Raw genomic sequence first — 24,906 nt, 5'->3', positions numbered from 1 at the left:
AGTGCTCTTCCCTCGACTTTCTCATATACTCGGATATGGGGATGGATATTTGAGGAGTAATCTGCAAGACAAGGATTATATTTTTATAATATGTACATTAAAGAACCATCAACAACAAATCAAATTGAATTAATAATATACTGAACAATTATTATAAAAGTAAAGTTGAATAAATTGGACTCTGCAGCTGCATGAATAAAAGGTAAAGCACCACTTCTGGTTAACAGAAATAGCCCAAAAGTTGACAGAAATCTACGTTTTGTACCTAATACTTGTATGCAAAATTTGGTTGACCTAAGTGAGAGCGTACTCAAGTCATCGTGGTCACACACACACACACACACACACACACACAGAGAGACATCATTCCAAAAATTGTATTTTTGGATTCAGGGAAGTCTAAAACGTCGAGATTCATCAAAATCTTGACATTGAATTTTCGGATGAATATAATCTTCTTCTTCTTCTTTTGGCTGCTCCTGTTAGGAGTTGCCACAGCAGATCATCTTCTTCCATATCTTCCTGTCCTCTTCATCTTGTTCTGTCACATCCATCACCTGCATGTCCTCTCTCACCACATCCATAAATCTTCTCTTAGGCCTTCCTCTTCTCCTCTTACCTGGCAGCTCTATCCTTAGCATCCTTCTCCCAGTATACCCCTCATCTCTCCTCTGCACATGTCCAAACCAACACAATCTCGCCTCTCTGGCTTTGTCTCCAAAACGTCCCACCTGAGCTGACCCTCTAATGTCCTCATTTCTAATCCTGACCATCCTCGTCACACCCAATGCAAATCTTAGCATCTTTAACTCTGCCACCTCCATCTCTGTCTCCTGTGCCGCCGTCTCCAACCCATATAACATAGCTGGTCTCACCACCGTCCTGTAGTCCTTCCCTTTCACTGTTGCTGATACCCATCAGTCACAAATCACTCCTGACACTCTTCCTAACCCACTCCACCCTGCCTGCACTCTCTTTTTTACTTCTCTTCCACAATCCCCATTGCTATGTACTGGGGTGGGGAATACTTATGCACACTTAGGATTTGTTTTTAGCTTAATTTATGTTTGTGTCACAATAAGAAATATTTTGTACCTTCATTTTGTTTAAATCAAATGGTGCTAACCCCCAAAGTACTCCTCCCTCCAAAAAAATCCATTTGAATTCCAGGTTGTAATGGGACAAAACAGGACAAACACTTTTGCAAGATACTGTAACATCTTATCAATGTACTGTACACACCTGGGCAACATTTATATGGAAGTATGGCGCCATCTTGTGGCCTCCATCATGGGACACAGCTAAAATTGAAATCGGAATCGCGTAATTTCTAGCAGGTGAAACATTCCAGAATTGACTTTGGTTAGGTGGAAAAACATGAAATACAAGACAATACCAACTCAAGACAACACAATTTCAACCCACCATTAACCTGACGCTGTGCAAACTCCCAGGTCTATAATAAAAGGGACCGCACACTCCCTTATCCAAGCGAGTCGGAGCTGGAAGGACGTGGAGCAGCACTCAACTGGAGGAGGGCAGTGCGGTGGTAAAAGGAGAGGTTTGTGGAGAAGGAAAACGTATCTATTCATACTTGTGCAACTTTGTGGTGGAATTATTTAATAAACCTTCCATTATTTGAACCCTGTGCTTGGTGTAATCTTGTTTAGGGGCTTGGGGTTCGCTGACGCCCCTGGTTTCCATTGCAATGTACAAATGGCTGCCGGGGCGGGCGGAGTAAGCTGCAATCTTTCCTACTCTCTTTTTATGCTCTGGCGATGAACAGATCGTTTCATGCTGGGAGACAACAGCCAATTGTAGCAGTGCTACTAGTAACTAAAACTGCATCTCCCAGCAGTCCCTGCAGGGGCTGTTGGGGTCAAAGGTGGTCAGAGGGGTTTAAAAGGAGGGCAGGTGTCCGAAAGAGGGAGAAGTGTTTGTTGTTGTTGTATTTTGTGTTTCGTTTACCTGTTGGACTGCCTTCTGTTAATTAAGCCATGTTTAGCCGCTGTGTCCTGGATTGTATTCGGTGTTGGGGTCCGGATCATCTTCTGTCTACCTGTGTGCTGAGGACTGATTGTGGATTCATGGCTTTCCCGCAAGTGTAGGAGCACTCCTGAACCATCCACCCGTCTTCACCCTTACAGTGTCTACCCTACGGTAGGACTGCTTTTTCATTCCCTTTCAACATACAGATCTCTGGACTTACTCTCATCATGTCTCATTACATCTTTGCTGTGTGGAGTTGTGTTTTTGTGTTTAATGTAATATCGCCGTAGGGGTACTGGGCTAGTATTATTGTTTTCATTTATATTACTGAATTTCATTATATTCTTTAATTGTGGTTAGTTCCCAGTGTGCTTTATTTTGTCTCTGTATGTGAGTGTGTGTGGGTCAGTCCAAGGCTGGGAGCGTCCCTGGGATCCTCTATGAAAATAAATAAATCACCGTCAGCTTGACGGTGTGAATCTTAGCGGTGTCGGACCGCTACACAATGATATTCTCAGGTGAACAAATCACCCGCTGCAACCGACTCTTAGAAAGGGAGGAGGCAAAAGGAAACCAAACAGTGATGGAGGTGATCACAATACTCTCAGTGATGGCTGAGTAAAATTTGAACAATATACACCTTGATATGCTAAGCTTCTTAAGATGGCAAAGGAAGATTAATCTCTGTCTGGCTTTCGTGATGGTGGAAGTGATGTGCTTGTCTCGTTTTAATGTATTAGTGAAAGTAGCCCCCTGGAATTTAAACGACTGAACCACAGACACAGTCTGGCCATCAATTTGCAAAGGTGGACAGTTAATGTGACTTGTCGGCGGAAGTCAATCCTCATTTCCACTGTCTTAGTAGCTCTGGGCTCCAAGTTGTTATAAGTACACCATTCTACAAAAAGGCTTTGGTAGGTCTTTGGTAGGTCATTATTAGTAATTAAACCCACTACGGTGGTGTCATCTGCAAATGGTATGATTTTTACAGATTTGTCCATGGATCTACAGTCGTTTGTATAAAGTGAAAACAGGAGGGGTGTAAGAACACAGCCTTGGGGGGAGTCTGTGCTAACTGACATTGGATCGGACAGATTGGGGCCCAGTCTCACATAGTGCGTCCTACCTGTCAAGAAACTCATAATCCAGTGGCAGACACCATAGGGTACACCAAACTGGATTGACAACTCTGGAACAATAGTATTGATGGATGAGCAGAAATCCACAAACAAGACCCTCAAATAAGTGTTAGACAAGTCCAGGTGCTGAAGAATATAGATCAGGCATAAATGAACTGCATCCTCAACTGGGCGACTTGCCCTGTATGCAAACTGAAATGGATCAAGGAGAGGGCCAGTGACAGACTTTATACAGGATGGACTCCGAAAGTCTTCAGACCCCATCACCTTTTTCACATTTTGTGATGTTGTACAGTCGTGGCCAAAGGTTTGGAAATGACACAAATATTCATTTTCACAAAGTTTGCTGCCTCAGTTTTTATGATGGCAATTTATATTGTGGGAAACAGCCCGGACACAGACAGGCAGACATCGTAGGTAGAAAACCCGACACACGTTTATTCACGCAGTCCATATTTACAAGAGCACACAACCCCCTTTCACCCCAAAGTCCAGGCCTTTACAATCCCTCTCGCTTCTGGTCCGCCTCCTCTCCTCTCCGTCCTTCTCCTCTCCCGACTCCAGCCATCGAATGGAGGGAGGCGGCCCCTTTTATCCCTACCCGGATGAGCCCAGGTGCCTCCTAATAACTTTCAGCCAGCCCTCCCAGGTGTGGCAGAAGTACTGGCTGAGCACCCGGAAGCACTCCGGGTGTCCCTGGTCTTCTCCCCCCCCCGCACTTCAATAAAATATTATTGACCTTAAATAAAATATTATTTTTTTTAGTCTGTATTAAAATTGATTAAAACATCAGAATTAAAAGCTTTTAAAAACAACTAAATATTTCAATTAAGGTCAAAATTAAAATCCGTTTTTTTTTTGTACACCACTCTGTACTTTCATTTGTATTGAATGAGTGTGAATTGTGGAATCGCAACGGCGAGTTTAGAACACATGGAGGGTGAGGAGCAAATGCGCTCTCTCCGCTGTCTCTCTCTCGCCGCTATAAATGTAACGTTCTTTCTTATCTAGATATGCACCTTAGCTATCTGTGTGCGTGTAAAGAATGCTGATGACATATGAAACATAACCAGCAGTCAGTGTGCATTCTGGCTGCCAATTGAATAATCAATAAGCTACTCTTTGGGGTTCATATATTTGTAAATCACCAGCCATGAACCTCACCGCACGTCACTGGTACATAATAGCACTTTACATAGACAGTTGGGAACTACTTCAACCACCACCAACTAATACATTTCACAAATTTAAAAATCCTGCTTTTACTTTGAACTAATTGAATGTTGAGTGTTTTTTTCATGTGGAGAAAACAGAATTTTAGTAATTTTAGCACACGGCTGCAACATAAAACGTGAAAAAAGTGAAGTTGTCCGAGTAAAGTCTGAATCCACCGAACATACAGGGAACCATGCTGCCACCTAGTGGCCTTCACCATGTAACACAGCTAATACAGTATCTAGTATTCAGACCCCCGGCTGATTCTCCAGTTTAAAGAAAAACAAATTATACAATGAAACTTTGTTCTCTGTAATCATTTTTATTTCAAAGCAGTTAGAGTCAAAATTAGATTTCTGGTTTTTTTTTGTGATATTGTCTTATTTAAAAAAAAAAAATCCGTTTACATAAAAACTCTGAGGGGAAAAATAACTGCCTAATGAGGACAAAGTTGCATCGAACAGTGAATTATTCAAATAACACAGATTTTCAAGATAGAAACAAACAAACACGATGAAGGGGTCACCATTATAGGCTGCTGTCACCTACAAGCTTTTTATTGACAGCAGCAGCTCTCTGTTATCCAAGCCACAAGTTCTTATGTATTTTTCCTTTTTTTTTCAAGGGGAGTGTTTGTTTTCATTATTTATATATATATATAAATATTAATATAAATAAATATTCTATATATATATATTCTCTCTCTCTATATATATATATATATTCTCTCTCTCTCTCTCTCTCTCATAGAGAGAGAGAGAGAGAATATATATATATACAGTGGTGTGAAAAACTATTTGCCCCCTTCCTGATTTCTTATTCTTTTGCATGTTTGTCACACAAAATGTTTCTGATCATCAAACACATTTAACCATTAGTCAAATATAACACAAGTAAACACAAAATGCAGTTTTTAAATGATGGTTTTATTATTTAGGAGAAAAAAATCCAAACCTACATGGCCCTGTGTGAAAAAGTAATTGCCCCTTGTTAAAAATAACCTAACTGTGGTGTATCACACCTGAGTTCAATTTCCGTAGCCACCCCAGGCCTGATTACTGCCACACCTGTTTCAATCAAGAAATCACTTAAATAGGAGCTGCCTGACACAGAGAAGTAGACCAAAAGCACCTCAAAAGCTAGACATCATGCCAAGATCCAAAGAAATTCAGGAACAAATGAGAACAGAAGTCATTGAGATCTATCAGTCTGGTAAAGGTTATAAAGCCATTTCTAAAGCTTTGGGACTCCAGCGAACCACAGTGAGAGCCATTATCCACAAATGGCAAAAACATGGAACAGTGGTGAACCTTCCAGGAGTGGCCGGCCGACCAAAATTACCCCAAGAGCGCAGAGGCGACTCATCCGAGAGGTCACAAAAGACCCCAGGACAACATCTAAAGAACTGCAGGCCTCACTTGCCTCAATTAAGGTCAGTGTTCACGACTCCACCATAAGAAAAAGACTGGGCAAAAACGGCCTGCATGGCAGATTTCCAAGACGCAAACCACTGTTAAGCAAAAAGAACATTAGGGCTTGTCTCAATTTTGCTAAGAAACATCTCAATGATTGCCAAGACTTTTGGGAAAATACCTTGTGGACTGATGAGACAAAAGTTGAACTTTTGGGAAGGCAAATGTCCCATTACATCTGGCGTAAAAGGAACACAGCATTTCAGAAAAAGAACATCATACCAACAGTAAAATATGGTGGTGGTAGTGTGATGGTCTGGGGTTGTTTTGCTGCTTCAGGACCTGGAAGGCTTGCTGTGATAGATGGAACCATGAATTTTACTGTCTACCAAAAAATCCTGAAGGAGAATGTCCGCCATCTGTTCGTCAACTCAAGCTGAAGCGATCTTGGGTGCTGCAACAGGACAATGACCCAAAACACACCAGCAAATCCACCTCTGAATGGCTGAAGAAAAACAAAATGAAGACTTTGGAGTGGCCTAGTCAAAGTCCTGACCTGAATCCAATTGAGATGCTATGGCATGACCTTAAAAAGGCGTTCATGCTAGAAAACCCTCAAATAAAGCTGAATTACAACAATTCTGCAAAGATGAGTGGGCCAAAATTCCTCCAGAGCGCTGTAAAGACTCATTGCAAGTTATCGCAAACGCTTGATTGCAGTTATTGCTGCTAAGGGTGGCCCAACCAGTTATTAGGTTCAGGGGCAATTACTTTTCACACAGGGCCATGTAGGTTTGGATTTTTTCTCCCTAAATAATAAAACCATCATTTAAAAACTGCATTTTGTGTTTACTTGTGTTATATTTGACTAATGGTTAAATGTGTTTGATGATCAGAAACATTTTGTGTGACAAACATGCAAAAGAATAAGAAATCAGGAAGGGGCAAATAGTTTTTCACACCACTGTGTATATATATATATATATATATATATATATATATATATATATATATAGAGAGAGAGAGAGAGAGAGAGAGAGAGAGAGAGAGAGAGAGAGAGAGAGAGAGAAGCCAAATACCACTGACTCACTCATCACGAAATCTCCCAAACCAGGAGGACTTGGGACTTGAAATTGGAATGTAGGTTACCCTCGGCCCATCGGTAAGAAACGGTTTGAAAAATTTCGTGGACCAAGCACAAAATTTCTTACAATTTTTTTAGACCCATTCACTCCATTTCTCTCTATTATAAAAAGAAATCCTGGAATGCAAAAGCAAGGCTAGGCTACGATACGTGATCTTCTCCCGGAAGACATTTAAAAGACCCGCGAGACAAAAGGACCGTAAACATGAGGCTTGGTGCCAAGAGACTGTGCCAGGACCGTCTCCCGGGACGTGGAACATGGGATTCTTACAATACACGCCCTACTCACAAATGATATCATAAAGGAGCACATGCATCAAAAAACAGTCAGTTGTGTAAACGCATGTATTGCACACACATCCTGTGCTCTCAACACATATAAAGCGTATGCAGTAATGACAATACGGAGAGTAGACACCCAAAATATCGTTGGAGAGAAAAAAAGGCAGATAGATTATGAAACCAGTAAAATTCTAAAGTATTGTTGCCAGGTTGCGGCCTTTTTGGTTTAAGTGACTGTTCGGTCCGATTGAAGGAGGGCGGAGTACAACACGGGAAGACTGATAGCGGGGTAGTGATTGATGCGGTAAGGGGGGGCGAGACGCGGGGGATGAGTTGTTGGAGAAAGTGCTAGAGAGTTGTGTTTGGGGTTACGAAGTTGGCGATTGTTCAGGTAAAACTTTTGTGACACTTCATCATGTCAGTCACTACAGTATCAAAAAAAAGATAGAAAAGATCGCAATGCCGCAAAACAAAAGGTGATTAACCATCAGAACGAGGTGTAATTGAAAAAAGAGCAGGACAAATCGAGGTCAGAAATAAAAGGCAAAGAGTAGAGTCTTTTCGCATTCTCATCATTCTTATGCGCAGAACGTGGATTTACTCAATAATAGACCATACGCTATGAGAATCTGTGGACCAGCAACAGTTAAAGCAACGAAGTTGAATTTCAAAGAATACATAATTCGGTCAGGTGTATACTGTATTTATAATTACGGAGAAGCGATGCAAATTTTAACAGGCAAAAAGAAAGGTAATATATATATTACTTGAATAAGATTACACACCAAAGGAGATCGTGATATGCCATTCGTATTAAAATGTTTACAGTTTACTGTGAGAATAGTTTTTGCTATGACAATCAATAAATCACAGGGACAAACATTAGAAAAAATCGGATTATTTATTAGGGAAACAGAAACAATATTCACTCACGGGCAGTTATACGTTGCATTGTCACAATGTGTCTCCAAAAAATATTATTTATAATGAAGCTTTAAAGTAAAACTGCAAATAATGAAATTGAAACAATTCCAAAGGAAAAAACAAAAAAATTGTATATCCGATTAACCAAACAAAGGGGTTGGCGAGCGAAGCGAAGTCTTTCTAAAAGCAATTTCTTTAAAGGAAATTAAAAATACTTTCATTTTTCTGAAAAGTACACGTTTTGTTTTGATATTTTCGAGTCTTCACAAAGCGTTTATAATTTGCCATTTATATATCTTTTTAAAATAATTCAGTTAGGTTATTCCAAGGTATATTGAAGCACTTTTTTTTGTTTGAGGATTTAGATTTTTTCATACTTGTCCATACTTAGTACCTAAATCATGAAGTAGATAGATAGATAAATAGATAGATATGAAAGGCACTATATAGATAGATAGATAGATAGATAGATAGATAGATAGATAGATAGATAGATAGATAGATAGATAGATAGATGAAAGGCGATAGATAGATAGATAGATAGATAGATAGATAGATAGATAGATAGATAGATAGATAGATAGATAGATAGATAGATAGATAGATAGATAGATAGATAGATAGATAGATAGTGTGGAGGACTGCCGGCTTCTCATGCTGGTCAGCAACCCCAGGCTGCCAGGAGGAGCTCTCCCGACAGCAGGATCATGCCCCAAGGTCCAGCAGGGCCTTATGGACTTTGTAGTGTCTATACACAGCCCTGCTGGATACCTTGGGGACCACCAGGAGTCGCTGTGGGGGGCTTATGGGCCCTGTGAGGCCGTATGACCCGGGAGTATGTCACGGTCACGTGACGGGAAGAAATGGCGTGCTCCCGGGTTGAGTAAAAGGACTGATTGCCCTGACCCGGAAGGAATTAGGAACTATGGATTGATGGGACAGGAACACCTCCGGGTCAGGGGCTATAAAAGGACGGTGCCTCAGTCCAGACACTGAGCTGAGCTGGGAGGGAGAGGAGCAAAATGTCTGGGCGAGGAGGAGAGTTTATTGTTGAGGGAATTGTGTTTATTATAGTTAATAGTTTGAGTAGTGTGGAAGGTGCTTTGTGCACGGTGTTAAACGAAAATAAAAAGGTCTTGGACTTTTACCTGGTGTCTGGAGTTGTACCTGAGGGTTCAAGGGTGCACTACTGCCCCCTACTGCCACAATAGATAGACAGATGAAAGGCACTAGATAGATAGATAGATAGATAGATAGATAGATAGATAGATAACTTTATTCATCCCAAGGGGAAATTCACACAAAATATACACTGAATCACAAAAATAATATAGAATCAACACAAAGGGATTAAAAAAAAATGAATGGCATAGAACTTAAACAATGACTTTAAACATGAACCTTTAACATAATACCACCTGAGCAAGTATATCCTGAATTTGAATGCCTTCTTAAAAGGTAAGCTATATATATATATAAGTCAATGTATATGTGTGTGTGTGTGTGTGTACTGCACGTATGTATGTTCCAGCATCACTTCTGAACGGCTGAAGTGATTTTCATGACACTTGGCACACGTGTTTCTCATCGGCCGTCTAAAAATACTGTAGGGTGAAATCAGCCCTAACCCACCACGCCCGCCTGTCGCTTTTGAAATTAAATCGAGTTGGCCGGCTCCGAGCGTCAACTGGATGATAACATGCGTAGAAGACCGCAAGACAAGCACATTAGGGAGTCTTCATTGTTTGTTAATTTATTTTTATTTTTAAAACTGTGTTTTTTTTATCCTATTTTTCTGAAACAATTTAAAAAAAACACTTTATTTTCCCCCAGGGCAACGCTGGGTATGTCAGCTAGTATTAATATGAGATTGTTTGACTTTTATATACAGTACGTGTTAAAATTATGATAAGCCATTTTGCTAATCAAAGAAAATATATAAAAATGCAAAACTGAGACATCCATCTCTGACACATATCCTCCCCTTTTAGTCCTTAGACATTCAGTATTGTAATTTCAGCCTCAAGTCTATTATGGTAAGCAGTTTTTCACATTTTGCAGATTTAATAATCGCCCACACTTCCTTCCAAAAATTGCTCTCCAAAAGCTGCTGGTTTCTTAGGGAAGGAAGCTGTCCAGCTATCCTGAATTCCTGCCATGGATTTTAAGTGGGATTGAAGTCAGGACTTTAACTGGGCCACTCAAGTAATTTCATCTTCTTTGTTTTAAGTCGCCCAACAGGCTGTTTGGTGACCTCGTGGGCTGGTTTGGAGTATAAATTGCAGAATGTACCATCTTTTTCCTCTAGTATGTCTCCTCTGTTCATTTCACAATCTCTTTTGATAACAACAATTTATTTCTCGTATAGCCCAAAATCAGACAAGGACTGCTGCAATGGGCTTTGACAGAAGAGACTTGACTCCCTAAGAAGACAAGAACAAAAATCAGCAAAACACCCTTAGTTGGGGAAAAAAATAGAAACAAATCTTGGGTAGGCCAATCCAGAGAGAGACCCCCTTCCAGGTAGGTTTGGGCATGCAATGGGTGTCAAAAAATGAGATAAATGAAAGACACAAAACAGGACCCACTAATCATCTTCACAGAGCTAGATGGCCAATCTATCATGGCTGCCTCAGAAATACAATACAATTTGTGCTCAAGAAATGCAGCACACAGCCGGGCACTGGCACCACCATATTCTATAGTGGGCATGGCCCTCTTTTGTTTAACACAAATATAGTGGATTCAGAAAGTCTTCAGATTGCTTCACTGCACACGTTATTGTGTTTAAGATGTCATTGTACCGGTACACAATTGTCATTTTTGTCCATCAATCTACACTCAATAACCCATCATAACAAAATGAAAGAGATGTCTTTCAATGGGTTTGCAAATTTATTCAAGAATCAGAAACTGAAATCTCTCATTCATAGAAGTTTGCAGACCTTTAATTCAAGACTTTGTAGAAGGTCCTCAGGCAGCGATTCCAGCTTGACGTCTTCTTGGTAAGTCTCTACAAGGTTGCACACCTGCATTTGAGCAGTTGATCCCATTCTTCCTGGAAGATCATCTCAAGCTCTTTGGAATGCCATCTCCAGATCTCTCTTCACGTGTTCTGTGGAGTTGAAGTCTGGACCACTCAAGGACATTCAGAGATTTGTCTCAAATCCTCTCCAGCGTTGTCTTGGCTCTGTGCTTCAGGTCATTGTCCTGCTGAAAGGTGAGCTGTCACCTCAGCACTTTGGAGCTGGTTTTCTTCAAGGATGTCTTTGTATTTGGCTGCAATCACCCATCTCTCAATTCCAACTAGTCTTCCTGTCCCCATAGTGTGGTGCTGCCACAAGCACGCTTCAGCGCAGGGACGACAATCCGTAGGAATTAGACAGGTGATGAACAGTGCTTGGACTTTGACACACATAGTGCTCGGCTTTCTGATAACTTCACCTTCATCTAATCCTGATACTCTGCATATTCAATTAATTATCATAACTATTCATGGTGGCTTTAAAATCCATACTGACCCCTACTCTCTCTTCTATTTCTTTTCCCGGTTTTCTGTGGTGGCGACCTGCGCCACCACCACCTAATCAAAGCACCGTGATGTTCCTACATTGATGGATTAAAAGCCAGAAGTCTACATGACCATCATCATCAAGTCCTTCCAAGAGAAACCTAAATACAAAGAGGACTGATCATTTATGTTAGGTAGAATACCCAGAGGGGACTGGGTGGTCTCATGGCCTGGACCCCCTGAAGATTTTATTTTTTCTTTCCAGCCGTCTGGAGTTTTTTTGTTTTTTTTTCTGTCCTCCCTGGCCATCGGACCTTACTCTTATTCTATGTTCATCAGTGTTGTCTTACTCTAATTCTTACTTTGTCTTTTATTTCTCTTTTCTTCATCATGCTACATTATTTGTATGAAAATGTGCTATATAAATAAATAAATGTTGTTGTTGGAGTTCTTCCCAAAGAGTTCAATTTTTGTCTCATCAGACCAGAGGATCTTTTTCCTAATGCTCACCGAGTTCTCTGTAATGTCATCATGCTGTGATGGACGGCTAGCAGTTCAACCTGGCCGACACACTCAGGACGTTAGATGACGACTTCCCTGCAGGTTAGCGGTGCCCCGGATTCCCGCAGGGGACTATGGGAGATAGAGTTCGGCTGCACAGCCCTGCTGGGTACCATGGGTGCCGTCAGGTGACGCTGCAGGGAGACACGGGGATTTCTGTTTCCCCTTATAGCTCAGAAGTACTCCCAAGTCATGGGGACGAAAGGACAGAAGTACTTCCGGGCTGAAGAAAATACAGGTCTCCATCTGACCTGGAAGTGCTGATGAATCACATGGACGGAAGGACAGAAGCACTTCCGTGTCAAGGACTATAAAAGGACTGGCGGAGACCCAGCAAGGGAGCCGGAGTTGGGAGGGAGTGTGATGGAGAAAAGGAGAGAATTGTTGTATTGATTTATTGTGGATGTGGTGCTTTGGAGGCACTATTGATACGAAAATAATTAAAATTCATCTTAGTGCTTTTTAACTTGTGTCCAGAGCATCTGTCTGTTGGGTTTCATGGTGCAACTGCTCCCTCTAACGTCCACAATGCCGTTTACACATTTTTTGACAGCCACTGCACATCCAGCTTGCCTGGAAGGGGGTCTCTCTCGGAGTTGCTTTTCCCAAGATTTCTTCCATTTTTTTTTCCATACAAGATATTTTTTGGGAGTTTATTTGTTTTCTTATCAACTTTGAGAATCAAGTCTGGGAGGACAAGGCTAACAGGGCCTGTTAAAGCCAATTGACGCATTCCTTGTGTAATTTTGGGCGATACAAGAAATAAATTGTTGTTGTATTCTCCAGTCAGAAAAAGATGAAAACTGAAGCCCAAGATTATTTGATGGGTACCAAAGTGAAACGCCCTGCCCACAGTGTGACTTGGGGCACTGAAACCAGTCCATCCTAGGAGCTAACGCTCCCTGCTGCACCATGGGCCCTGCAATTAATCTGCACCCCAACCAGGGCTGCCTCATGCCTTGTGCACAATGACGTGAGAAAGGGCACCAATTCCCTCCTACTGCCTTGAAATATTTTTTCTTTATTCACTGCAATTTTAACTCAGTTGTCCAGATTTATTTTGTTATAACAATGGGGTTGAGATATGAATATTCCCAGCTAGAATTAGGACGGCACAATGGAACAATGGTAGCGCTGCTGCCTCGCAGTAAGGAGATAGTAAGGAGATGCAGACTGCCTATGTGGAGTCTGAACGTTCTCCCACAATCCAAAGACATGCAGGTTAGGTGGACATGACACATTAAATTGGCCCAAGTGTGTGTTTGGTATGTGAGTGTGTGTGTGTTTGACCTGCGATGGACTGACGCCCTCTCCTGTCCATAGTTTCTTCTGCCTTGTGGCCTGTGCTGGCTGTGATGGGCTCCCGCAGACCCCCACGACCCTGTTCAGTACTAAGCGGGTTAGAAAATGACTGACAATTAAAATTAGTTCACAAATTACAATTATATCATGGAGAGAGATCTTTTTTTGTCTTGAGTTTAGCAAATACTAGTAAGCAAAATCTTCTTATATAATACGCTACTGTGGCTGTCCATATGCCTGTCCAGGATTTTAAATCACCTGTTAGCTCGCAAACCGTTTGACCTGAAATTTGGTACACATCTACTATGTGACGTCTACTACCCGCTTTCAGGGTGATGATTTTTATTCCTCTTTTTATTTTTATTTTATTTTATTGTAGAATCAACTCTCGGCTGTGGGCTGCCATGTGGCACATGTGTATGGGTGGCGTTCTCATCCCTACCACCTTTGCCGTCACTTCCTCTACTTCTTCATATTTTAAATCATTCTTGAGGCAGATTGAAGATTTAAGTGCCAGCTTAAGTGAAAAATTCAAGAAAACGTACTCAGTAATTGCAACACAAACACTGACTTAATCAGTTTTAACGCTAAAGATGCCAACGGAAGAAGAGAAGAAGCGGGCCGCTGGGGTGGAGAAAAGAAGAGCCGCTCAGGAAGCAACAAGCGCATCAACCTCTGAGCAAACGAATGATAAACGTACAGAGAAAGAGGATGAAGACTAGGAATGCGCCTATCAAGTGGATTCGTGCAGTGCACCATTACTGGTCAATATATATGACACCTAGGATTTAATATGTAGTGGCGTTTGTTGCTTAGACGTAAGGATGTGTACTGCAGTATGTTGTTTAGTATTGCAAAAGTCAATTTTCTTACAGTCAACTCGCAAAGTATGCAGACCCTGCCACTTTCTTTACCTTTTATTGTGTTGTAGATTTAGTTTTAAATGGATAAACGTGCCAAAAGACATCTATCCATTGACAATTAAATGACGTAACACCTCATATATACTGGCACATTGAAAATAGCTCAACCCTAACCCTAACCCTAACAGTTCACTGTGCATATAAAAATAATAATGTAAACAATGTAAAATGTGAACACAACAAGGAGCGATTTTAAAATTTTGCTTAGTCTGTGTAAATTCTTCCATTAAGTAAATCATCAGTCAGTCATTTTTCTAACCCGCTTATTACAGAGGTGAAGTGGTGGCTCTGAGGTTCGAATCCCGTAAATGCCAAAATGCCTTAACCTGCAATTGCTCTGTCCAGGGTATCATGTTAATCTGCACCCAGCAATGCATGTGGGCCCCTGCACTCCAGCCACCATAAAAAAAACCTCCCACTGGTTCCATTCCATCTGAACTGGTGTGGCGCTGAGGAGTCACTCGTCGCATGGCTGCACTCGGGTCCTAATCTGGGATTCTGAGTTGGTTTGTCATGTGGTGGGTGAGGCAAACCTCCTCCTCCTCAGTACTGAACAGGGAGCCTGTCACAGCCAGCAGAGGGCGCAAGGATTGCAAGGTGAAAACACACACACGCACACACAAACACACACACGCACACACCACACACAAACACACACACGCACACATCCCCTCCAACCACACACTAACTAGTATCGCCAATCCACCTAACCTGCATGTCTTTGGGAGGAAATCCACACACGCAAACTCCACGTAGGGAGGACCTGGGACATGAACACTGGTCTCCTTACTGAGATGCAGCAGCGCTACCACTGCACTAGCATATATTTCTAACGTAGTAACAACTAGTATGAAATGTTTAAATAATAATATTATTATTATTATTAATAATAATCTTAAATAAGACAAAACATTTTTTTCATAAATTTCTTTTTTCTCCTAATAGTGCAAAATAAACCAGGTGGATCCCCGACACGTGAAACACCGTTTTGGAGTGGTGAATCAGGATACACAAGAACCGTCACCATACTACACAAATATCTGACAAAATGAAGGAAATGTGACATACCTAACATCGCCGATGACTGGATGCTTCTCTTTCAAGTCATTCATTAGTTTCATGAAAAAGTCGCCGACTTTAATTGCATTTTCCTGCAGTTGTTCTTTTTCAATGACGTCTAACACAGCCAGACCAATGGCACACGACACGGGGTTGCCTCCAAACTGGAGAGGAACGGAAAAAGAGAAAAAAAAATGAATAAAGCCGCGTCTTAGCAAAATGTTATACAACTACTGAGCTTGAAAGCCATGAAGTGTTTAATTCAGGGCAGGTGCTGCATGGACATCCTAATAATCCTCAGAATTCATATTAATATCAGATTAGCGCGTCTTCCTTAAAATATAATTCTGTTATGTTTGGCTTTGAGTTATTCATGATCAAAGAAAGAAAACATTAAAAAAGAAAAATCTATCAGATTTATTAAAAAATGTATTGCAACCACCTTGACTGGACAAGACTTTCCCTTTGTAAAAAAGCTGTGAGTGTAGCAGGAAATTACAGCAGGTCAGTGTTTTATTATGAGGAATGAAATGGAAGAGCCATGTCTTGTTGAAATAAAGTGATGCTGGTTTTCCCCAAAAGTGCTGCATTTCTTCTTCTTTCGGCTGCTCGCGTTAGGGGTTGCCACAGCGGATCATCCGTCTGCATATGGATTTGGCAAAATTTTACACCGGATGCCCTTCCTGACGTAACCCTCCCCATTTATCCGGGCCTTGGGACCGGCACAAAGAAACACACTGGTTTGTGCATCCCCTGTGGCTGGGTTGAAAAAAAAAATGTTTTCTAGAGCAAATCCTAACTCAGCTATTTTTCTAAAAATTAGTAGGCTTCTGCCATTTTCTTTAAGCACCGATTGAAAAAGTAATGAGACTGCTCCTGTTTCCCTTTCACAGAGGTGGACGTAGGAATCTTGTGCAAGTGTCTGTGAATGGCAAACAATCATGTGTGTTAACGTGCAGTCGGACCACCATATTCTTCAGCATTCAGTCACAGCGAGTGGAGGAAGCTCCTCGTATGCGTCATCGTGGTGGATGAAGAAGATGTTCCTGTGAGAGTACGGCAGAAGTGTGTGGTTGAATTCTTTTCGTTAAGCTTGGGAAGAGCAGTAATGAAACTCTTGAAATGTGATGGCAAGTGTGCGGTGATGAATCGATTAGCTGTGCTGCTGTATTTTGGTGGTGGAAGCAGTTTAAGGTCAGCAGCATTGCCAAGGCTAACAAAGTGTTGCAAGAAGGCAGAAGGCTTAGACGTCATAATTGAGTTCAACAATTCTCTCTGACATTTGAACAGTGTTCTTGCGAAAACATTTTTTTAATCTGTTACTTAACCTGATAGATAGATAGATAGATAGATAGATAGATAGATAGATAGATAGATAGATAGATAGATAGATAGACACTATATAATAGATAGATAGATAGATAGATAGATAGATTTATTAATCCTAACAGTAAATTCCACTATACTCCAGATAGCAGCATACTGATAAAGAATTAAATTAAAGAGTGATAACAATGCAGGTATAACAGACAATAACTTTGTATAATTGTTAACGTTTAATTGTTTAACGAATTGAAGAGTCACATAGTGTGAGGTCTCCTCAGTCTGTCAGTGGAGCAGGATGGTGGCAGCAGTCTGTCGCTGAAGCTGCTCCTCTGTCTGGAGATGATCCTGTTCAGTGGATGCAGTGGATTCTCCATGATTGACAGGAGTCTGCTCAGCGCCCGTCGCTCTGCCACGGATGTCAAACTGTCCCGCTCCGTGCCTACAATAGAGCCTGCCTTCCTCACTAGTTTGTCCAGGTGTGAGGCGTCCCTCTTCTTTATGCTGCCTCCCCAGCACACCACCAAGTTGAAGAGGGCGCTCATCACAACCGTCTCGATAGAACATCTGCAGCATCTTATTGCAGATGTTGAAGGACGCCAGCCTTCTAATGAAGTATAGTCGACTTTGTCCTTTCTTGCACAGAGCATCAGTATTGGCAGTCCAGTCCAATTTATCAACCATCTGCACTCCCAGGTATTTATAGGTCTGCACTCTCTGCACAGTCACCTCTGATGATCACAGGGTCCATGAGGGGCCTGGTCCTCCTAAAATCCACCACCAGTTCCTTTGTTTTGCTGGTGTTCAGGTGTAGGTGGTTTGAGTCGCACCATTTAATAAAAGTCCTTGATTAGCTTCCTGTACTCCTCCTCCTGCCCACTCCTGATGCAGCCCACAATAGCAGTGTCGTCAGTGAACGTTTGCACGTGGCAGGACTCCGAGTTGTATTGGAAGTCCGACGTATGTTGGCTGAACAGGACTGGAGAAAGTCCAGTCCCCTGCGGCGCTCCTGTTCTGCTGACCACAATGTCAGACCTGCAGTTCCCAAGGCGCACATACTGAGGTCTGTCTGTAAGATAGTCCACGATCCATGGCACCAGGTGTGAATCTACTCCCATCTCTGTCAGCTTGTCCCTAAGGAGCAGAGGTTGGTTGGTGTTGAAGGCGCTAGAGAAGTCCAGAAACATAATTCTTACAGCACCACTGCCTCTGTCCAAGTGGGAGAGGGATCAGTGTAGCATATAGATGATGACTATAACAAATAATGTTATTTGTAGTGATGACCGAAAAAATTTTTTTAACCTCATGTTATATTGAAAACAAAGATAAAGTTCCTGACACAACAGATATCAATGATGACCAAGGCTGAACAACAGCGATCAATATGAACAGGTCCATGAAAAAATACCAAGTTGCTTGTGTTGTGTAATATATCTGTGTATTGTTGCTAAAATATGGTAAATCACTCCTGGAAAATTAGAAAAAAAACACGAGTGCAGGATAGTTTTTGAGTTTCTAAACTGAAGACCAATCTCTGACTCGCCATTCATTGTTTGTTAGGCAAAAAATGGAGTACTGCTGGATTTTGCATTGGCTGCAGTGTGGAACTGATCTTCTGTGTTCTGAAATATCTTGAATATGCACAACCATGGCACATACTTTCCACCTGGTAATGTTTCCTCATTCCTTTCTCTAACGTTTAATCTCTAGTTGTTCGCATTCCTCAGACCATGCTCTGCCACGCTGGTATCTCATGAAGTGGATGGTAGCCAATGAATGAGAGTCCTGACCAGGGCCCTCTTAACAGCATTATAGCCCCACTGGTGCCCCTACCTACACAACCACTCACAGGAATAAAAATGTAAATGGTGGGTAAAATTAAACATATATTGTCAGAGATGGCTGGGGTGGCGAACTGGCCGGGATGCCCAGGAGGGCTTACGCCTTCCCCAGACCATGTGGGGGGAAACCGCCCTGGTACCTTTGGGGGCCACGGGTACAGAGATTTGAAGGTCCACCCCGTAGGAGCCCCAATGCCTTTGGAGCCCTTGACCTCAGCACTTCCGCCACACCCGGAAGTGCTGGGTGGAAGAGGACCGGGGACACCCGGAGTGCTTCTGGGTGCACAGCCGGCGCTTCCGCCACACAGGGGAGTGTCGGGGAGCACCTGGAGCTCGTCCGGGTGTGTATATAAGGGGCCACCTCCCTCCACTCGATGGCTGGAGTCGGGAGAGAAGAAGGACAGAGCTCGGAGGAGAGGAGTGGAGGAGGTCAGAAGAGGAAAAGGCATCATGTGTTGTGGCCAGGACTTAAGGGGTGATTGGTGCTGCGGCACTGGGTCGTGCTCACTTTATTGTAAATATAGTGTAAAATAAACTTGTGTGGTGTTAAAACATCATGTCTACCTGTCTGTGTCCGGGCTGTACTCCACAATATCTATTGCATTGTTACTTTCAACAAAATCATTAAAAAACATGCCATACAGCAAAGATGAATCAACACAAATATCTGAACAATATAACATGAGCCTTGAAAAACAGAAGAATTTCAACATATAAATGATACTCATTTGGTAAACCATACAGACGGAGATGGCACCGTATGAAATTACAATGAATTATTTATTATTAATCAAGTATTCTACACAAATATTTGCAACATTTCTTTGCAAAGAATTGAGCTGAAGTGACATTAACATAAACGCTTTTACGTTATGCAGTGCGTGAAATCCGTACACAGACAGACACGTGAGGTGGCAGAGGTGACTGTGATACTAAATCAGTCCACTTGTAACACGATAAAAAAATATTTAGAGTTTAATACAGTATAGTATTTATTTATTGACAGCAAGTCAAAACATACATAGATTAGAGTGAAGCCCCCGGGCAACTGCCCAGCATGCCATGCATTTGGAGGGGCCTTGTCCTGACCAATGAATGAGAAAGGAGGCAGAACCTCCATTCAAAAGCACCTTCTCAATTCAGCACACACCACTTTCATTCAAAGGGATTATCTGGAAATGCTTTATTAAACATATTGAAGCAAAAATACATATATTTGGGAGGTGAGTAAGCAACTAGATACCCGACATGTCAAGATTTTTTTTATGCATGTTTTGATATTGTTTGTGGTTTTTCATTGGTGGTTCCCATTAACACCTATTGTTACCAGGAATTGTGTTAATTCCATTCTCCACAAAAACATGATACTAATAATTTTTTTTGGCCATAACCTAAAAACAACAGGGGTGGCACGGAGGCACAGTGGGTAGCGTTGCTGCCTTGCAGTTAGGAGACCGGGTTCACTTCCCAGGTCCTCCCTGCATGGAGTTTGCATGTTCTCCCCGTGTCTGCGTGGGTTTCCTCCCACAGTCCAAAGACATGCAGGTTAGGTGCATCCTAAATTGTCTCTAGTGTGTGCTTGGTGTGTGTGTGTGTGCCCTGCGGTGGGCTGGCGCCCTGTCTGGGGTTTGTTTCCAGCCTTGCTCCCTGTGTTGGCTGGGATTGGCTCCAGCAGACCCCTGTGACCCTGTAGTTAGGATATAGCGGGTTGGATAATCGATGGATGGATGAATAAAAACAACACATAGAAGGGGGGATAAATTATAATTTTTGGGTGAAGTAACCCTTTAAATCAAATGAAAAATGTGGGAAGTGATTAAGAAAAAGAAGAAAAAAAAATGTGCTGGGACAGACATGTAAGAAACCAGCGGCCACAAACTAAAAGCGAAGGGAAATAGACAAATAAAAAAGGTTAGGAGATCCCCTATCGCAAATCAGCATCCCACTCTTGACCAGACATACTGCAGACATCCATTTGCCAATATTGGAATTAGATGATCCACTGATTGGTGAAGAAGAACCATTCAGCAAATCGGAGAGGATTAGGGAATTGCCATGGAGAAGTGTTGTTTTTAAATATGTTTCAATAATTAATTTTCTTTCAGGGTGGCATGGTGGTGCAGTGGGTAGTGCTGCTGCCTCGAAGTTAGGAGACCCGGATTCGCTTCCCACTTTCGCCTCCCACAGTCCAAAGACATGCAGGTTAGGTGCACTGGCGATCCTAAATCGTCCTGTGTGTGCTTGGTGTGTGTTTGGTGTGTGTGTGTGCCCTGCGGTGGGCTGGCGCCCTGTCTGGGGTTTGTTTCCTGCCTTGCATCCTGGGTTGGCTGGGATTGGCTCCAGCAGACCCCCGTGACCCTGTGTTAGGATATAGCGGGTTGGAGAATGACTGATTGGCTAATTTTCCTTCATTTTTATACAATTAAATATTATATTTAAAGATGAAAATGATGTGACATTTTTTCTCTTGATTTCAGCCTTCACAATAAGAAAACCAGAAAATTTCAATAACGTGTTGGAGGCTCTTGGCAACCACTGTAAATATGTCTTCAACTTCAGAATAAACCTGAAATGTGTTATTTCAAGTCATCCAGATGAAAAATACTGTATTAAACAATTATACAATTGAGTGATTATCAATACATGTGATAAAGATACATCATTTTTTATTCTGATTTCAGCCTTTACACTAAGAAAGGTTGAAAATTGCAATAAAGTGTTGGAGACTCACTGCATATTTGTCTTCAACTTTGAAATAAACCTAAAATGTGTGATTTCCAGTCATCCAGATTGCATTATACTTACCGTATTAAAAAACTCCACTCCTGTTGCACAAAACGTGCTGGCAATTTCCTGCGTCGTTGCTACACACGCAATGGGATGTCCATTTCCAATGGGCTTGCCCATCGTGACGATATCAGGGGTAAACTCTTCGCCTTGCAACTGGAAACCCCAAAAGTGTTTTCCAATTCTACCGAACCCCACTTGGACTTCATCAGCCACAAAGACCCCTCCTGCAGCCCGCACATACCTACAAAGAAGAAGCGGCAAGTTTTTATTACAATTACATTTTAGACAATAAGAACACTGGTGGTGAAGTTCAGCTTGTTTGTTTTTTGACCCATAGGCACTGCAGTCAGTGTTGGCCCCTTGTGGAGCGTTTTGTGTATTAACTTAAGCTGAAAATAATTCAGTTTTGGTGTGCTGGTTTGAATGGGATAGGATTACTTACAAATAACTAATGCTGTTAGTGTGGGCATATCGGCTGCCTGCAACCAAGACCTACAAGAATGTTTAGGAAAATAGGTGGATAAGTATAATAAAATGACAATATGAAGCTTTTTACTGCTCCCAAGCACCTGGGCTTGATTTGCAACCCAGTTTCTTTCTAAATGATGGCTGCATATTTCCTAAGGCAGGGGTCCTCAATCACGGTCCTGGAGGGCCGCAGTGGTTGCAGGTTTTCCTTCCAATTGGTTTCCTAATTAGAAGAAAGTCCTTGTTGATAATGAAACTTGGTATTTAACTATTTAATTTGTGGGTGGCACGGTGGCGCAGTGGGTAGCGCTGCTGCCTTGCAATTAGGAGACCCAGGTTCACTTCCCAGGTCCTCCCTGCATGGAGTTTGCATGTCTGCGTGGGTTTCCTCCCACAGTCCAAAGACAAGCAGGTTAGGTGCATTGGCGATCCTAAATTGCCCTGCGGTGGGCTGGCACCCTGCCCGGAGTTTGTTTCCTGCCTTGCACCCTGTGTTGGCTGGGATTGGCTCCGGCGTGACCCTGTGGTTGGGATATAGCGGGTTGAAGGATGGATGGACTTGTTAATTCTTTCACTCATCCAATGGAAATTTCCATCTGTGAGAACATTAATCACGTGAACAGATTTAAACTTAACGGTCCTTCCAATTCCCCTCTCATTTACTTCTAAACATTTTTTAACACAGTTACTTCATAGTGCATATGAACAGGTTTAACAAGGAGAGCTGCTGGTTTATAGGTTAGCTGTATTTCATTGTTAACTAATGTGTGGTTAAGAAAACAGGCAACAATTAAACCTTAAATGTAGTCGCTAAAAATTAAAATAGGCAATTAAGTGTTCTGAATTGTAACAGGCAAGATAACTAAAATTGAGCCCAAAAACATATTGCTTCAGTAGTAAATAAATGGGTTCTATTCAAGAAACTGCTTGAAGTGAAATCCTGCAGCCACAGTGGACCTCCAGGACTGTAATTAAGGACCCCTAATCCACAATGTAATCTCTGATAAATGAAAGCACTAAGAAGGCATAGAGTTAAATGCCAAGTTTCATTTTCAGCTAGGAATGAGTTCTAATTAGGAAACTGGTTGGAATGAAAATATGTAGCCACTGCGGCCCTCCAGGATCATGATTGAGGACCCGTGTGCTAAGGTTTTTTGCTTTCACCTCAAACATGGCTACACTTAATGGCCACTTTATTAGGTCCTCCTTGCATCTTTAAAACAAATCGTCCTGCTTCTCCCAACGGCCAATCACATGCAACTACATGCCATACAGCATCCAAACATGATCAAGATGTCAAGTGTAGAATGGACAAGACGCACGATGGGTGGAACAAAACATTGCGCTTCCAACATCTCAGAAACAGAATCCCCACAGATCTCTCCGGTTTTTGCATAGGATAGACCGATAGACAAAATACCTCAAATGAGTAGTTGGTAATTATGTGGGCAAATGAGAGGTGTCAGAGCAGAGTGGCCAGACCCACTCAGGCCAAAAGAAAGACCACAAATCCTCAAAGAACATTATTACTACAAAAGTGTGCAAAAGGACATCTGTAATGAGCAATACATTGGACCTTGAAGTACGTGGGCTACTGCTGTAAGTACGCAAAGCTCATCCAAAATGCACCACTGAAGATTCAAAACAGTGTCACCTGGTCAGTTGAAGTTCAGTTTCTGCTGGCACACTGAAACCGTCATGTCAGAATTTGGTGTAAATAGCATGAATTGATAGAGCAATCCCATATTGTGTTGACAGTACAGGCTGGTGCTGGTGGTGCAATGGCACACATTAGGTCACTTAATATGACTATTTAGGAGTCATAGTGAACTCTAAGCTATCGACTTCCCGACAGTGTTCAGAAGCCATTAAAAAGGCTAACAGACTGTCAGGGTATATAGCGCCTTGACATGTGCAGTAAAAGTCACAGGAGGTTCTGCTCAAGCTTTATAACACACTGGTGAGGCCTCAAATGGAGTACTGAGTGCAGTTTAGGTCTCCAGGCTACAAAAAGGACATAACAGCACTAGAGAAGGTCCAGTGAAGAGCGACTCGGCTGATTCAGGGCTACAGGGGATGAGTTATGAGGGAAAATTAAAAGAGCTGAGCCTTTATGGTTTAGGGAAAAGAAGATGAAGAGGAGACCTGACCAAAGTGTTTAAAATTTTGAAGGGAATTAGTGCAGTGGATCGAGACGGTGACTTTAAAATGAGTTCACTAAGAACACGGGGACACAGTTGGAAACTTGTTCAGAGTAAATGTCGCACAAACATTAGGAAGTTTTTCTTTACACAAAGAATGATAGACACTTGGAATAAGCGACCAAGTAGTGTGGTAGACAGTCAGACTTTAGGGACTTTCAAAACTCGACTTGATGTTTTCTTGGAAGAAATAAGTGGATAGGACTGGTGAGCTTTGTGCGGCTGAATGGCCTGTTCTCGTCTAGAGTCTTCTAAGGTTCTAAAAAGAATTTAATTTAAAGGCTACAGCATTCACATCTAAGTACTGTTGCTAAACATGTGCATCCCTCTAAGTCCACAGTCTAGCCTTTTTCCGAAAGGGATAATCCTCCATTATCAGGCTACATCCTCAGTGTCCATTTTCTTTTGTGAGGTTTATTTATTTTCATATTTTTTACTTTTGGTTATTTTTCTACATTAACATTTATGTTACTTTCTGTCATTTGTTTTTCATATAATGTGTTCATTTTTTCTGTTAGTCAGCTTTCTTGTCCGTTACATATTGAGCCCACAGGCGCCCCCTGAAGCTGCAGCTGTAGGGACCCCCCTCAGCCTAAATAAGGCCTGTTGCTGAGGTACTCACTTCTGCTCATGATGTTCGGACCCTTATTTCGAATTCCCTTTTGTCTTGTGATTTTGGTAAATTGGTGTTTTTGAACTTTTTTGCTCTTGTCTTTGGCTTTTGTATTTTGTTCATTCTTGGGTTGCCTCTTTGGGGCAAGACTGGATAAACTTCATGTTTGATTACTAAATATTCTTTTGAGTAAACTTCATTATTACTAT

The 24,906-nt window shown here is 41.9% G+C and overlaps 1 protein-coding gene across 2 annotated transcripts in view; it reads right to left on the bottom strand.

Annotated features, from left to right (window-relative positions):
• The window catches only part of phykpl (5-phosphohydroxy-L-lysine phospho-lyase), a 92,543-nt gene that overhangs the window by 17,324 nt on the left and 50,313 nt on the right, over window positions 1–24,906 (bottom strand). The window contains exons 8-10 of one of the 2 annotated variants that reach the window (XM_039773911.1): window positions 21,431–21,656; window positions 15,471–15,625; window positions 9,863–10,528 (exon numbers count right to left, since the gene is read on the bottom strand). In XM_039773911.1, coding sequence (XP_039629845.1) covers window positions 10,459–10,528; window positions 15,471–15,625; window positions 21,431–21,656 — 451 coding nt within the window. In that variant the 3' untranslated portion in view covers window positions 9,863–10,458. Of the gene's footprint in view, window positions 1–9,862; window positions 10,529–15,470; window positions 15,626–21,430; window positions 21,657–24,906 lie in introns of those variants that run through there. The other variant, XM_039773910.1, reaches the window with a different exon arrangement.

The sequence above is a fragment of the Polypterus senegalus genome, chromosome 13, assembly GCF_016835505.1.
Source record: "Polypterus senegalus isolate Bchr_013 chromosome 13, ASM1683550v1, whole genome shotgun sequence".
NCBI lineage: Eukaryota > Metazoa > Chordata > Cladistia > Polypteriformes > Polypteridae > Polypterus > Polypterus senegalus.
This window is presented reverse-complemented; position numbering and strand designations above follow the sequence as displayed.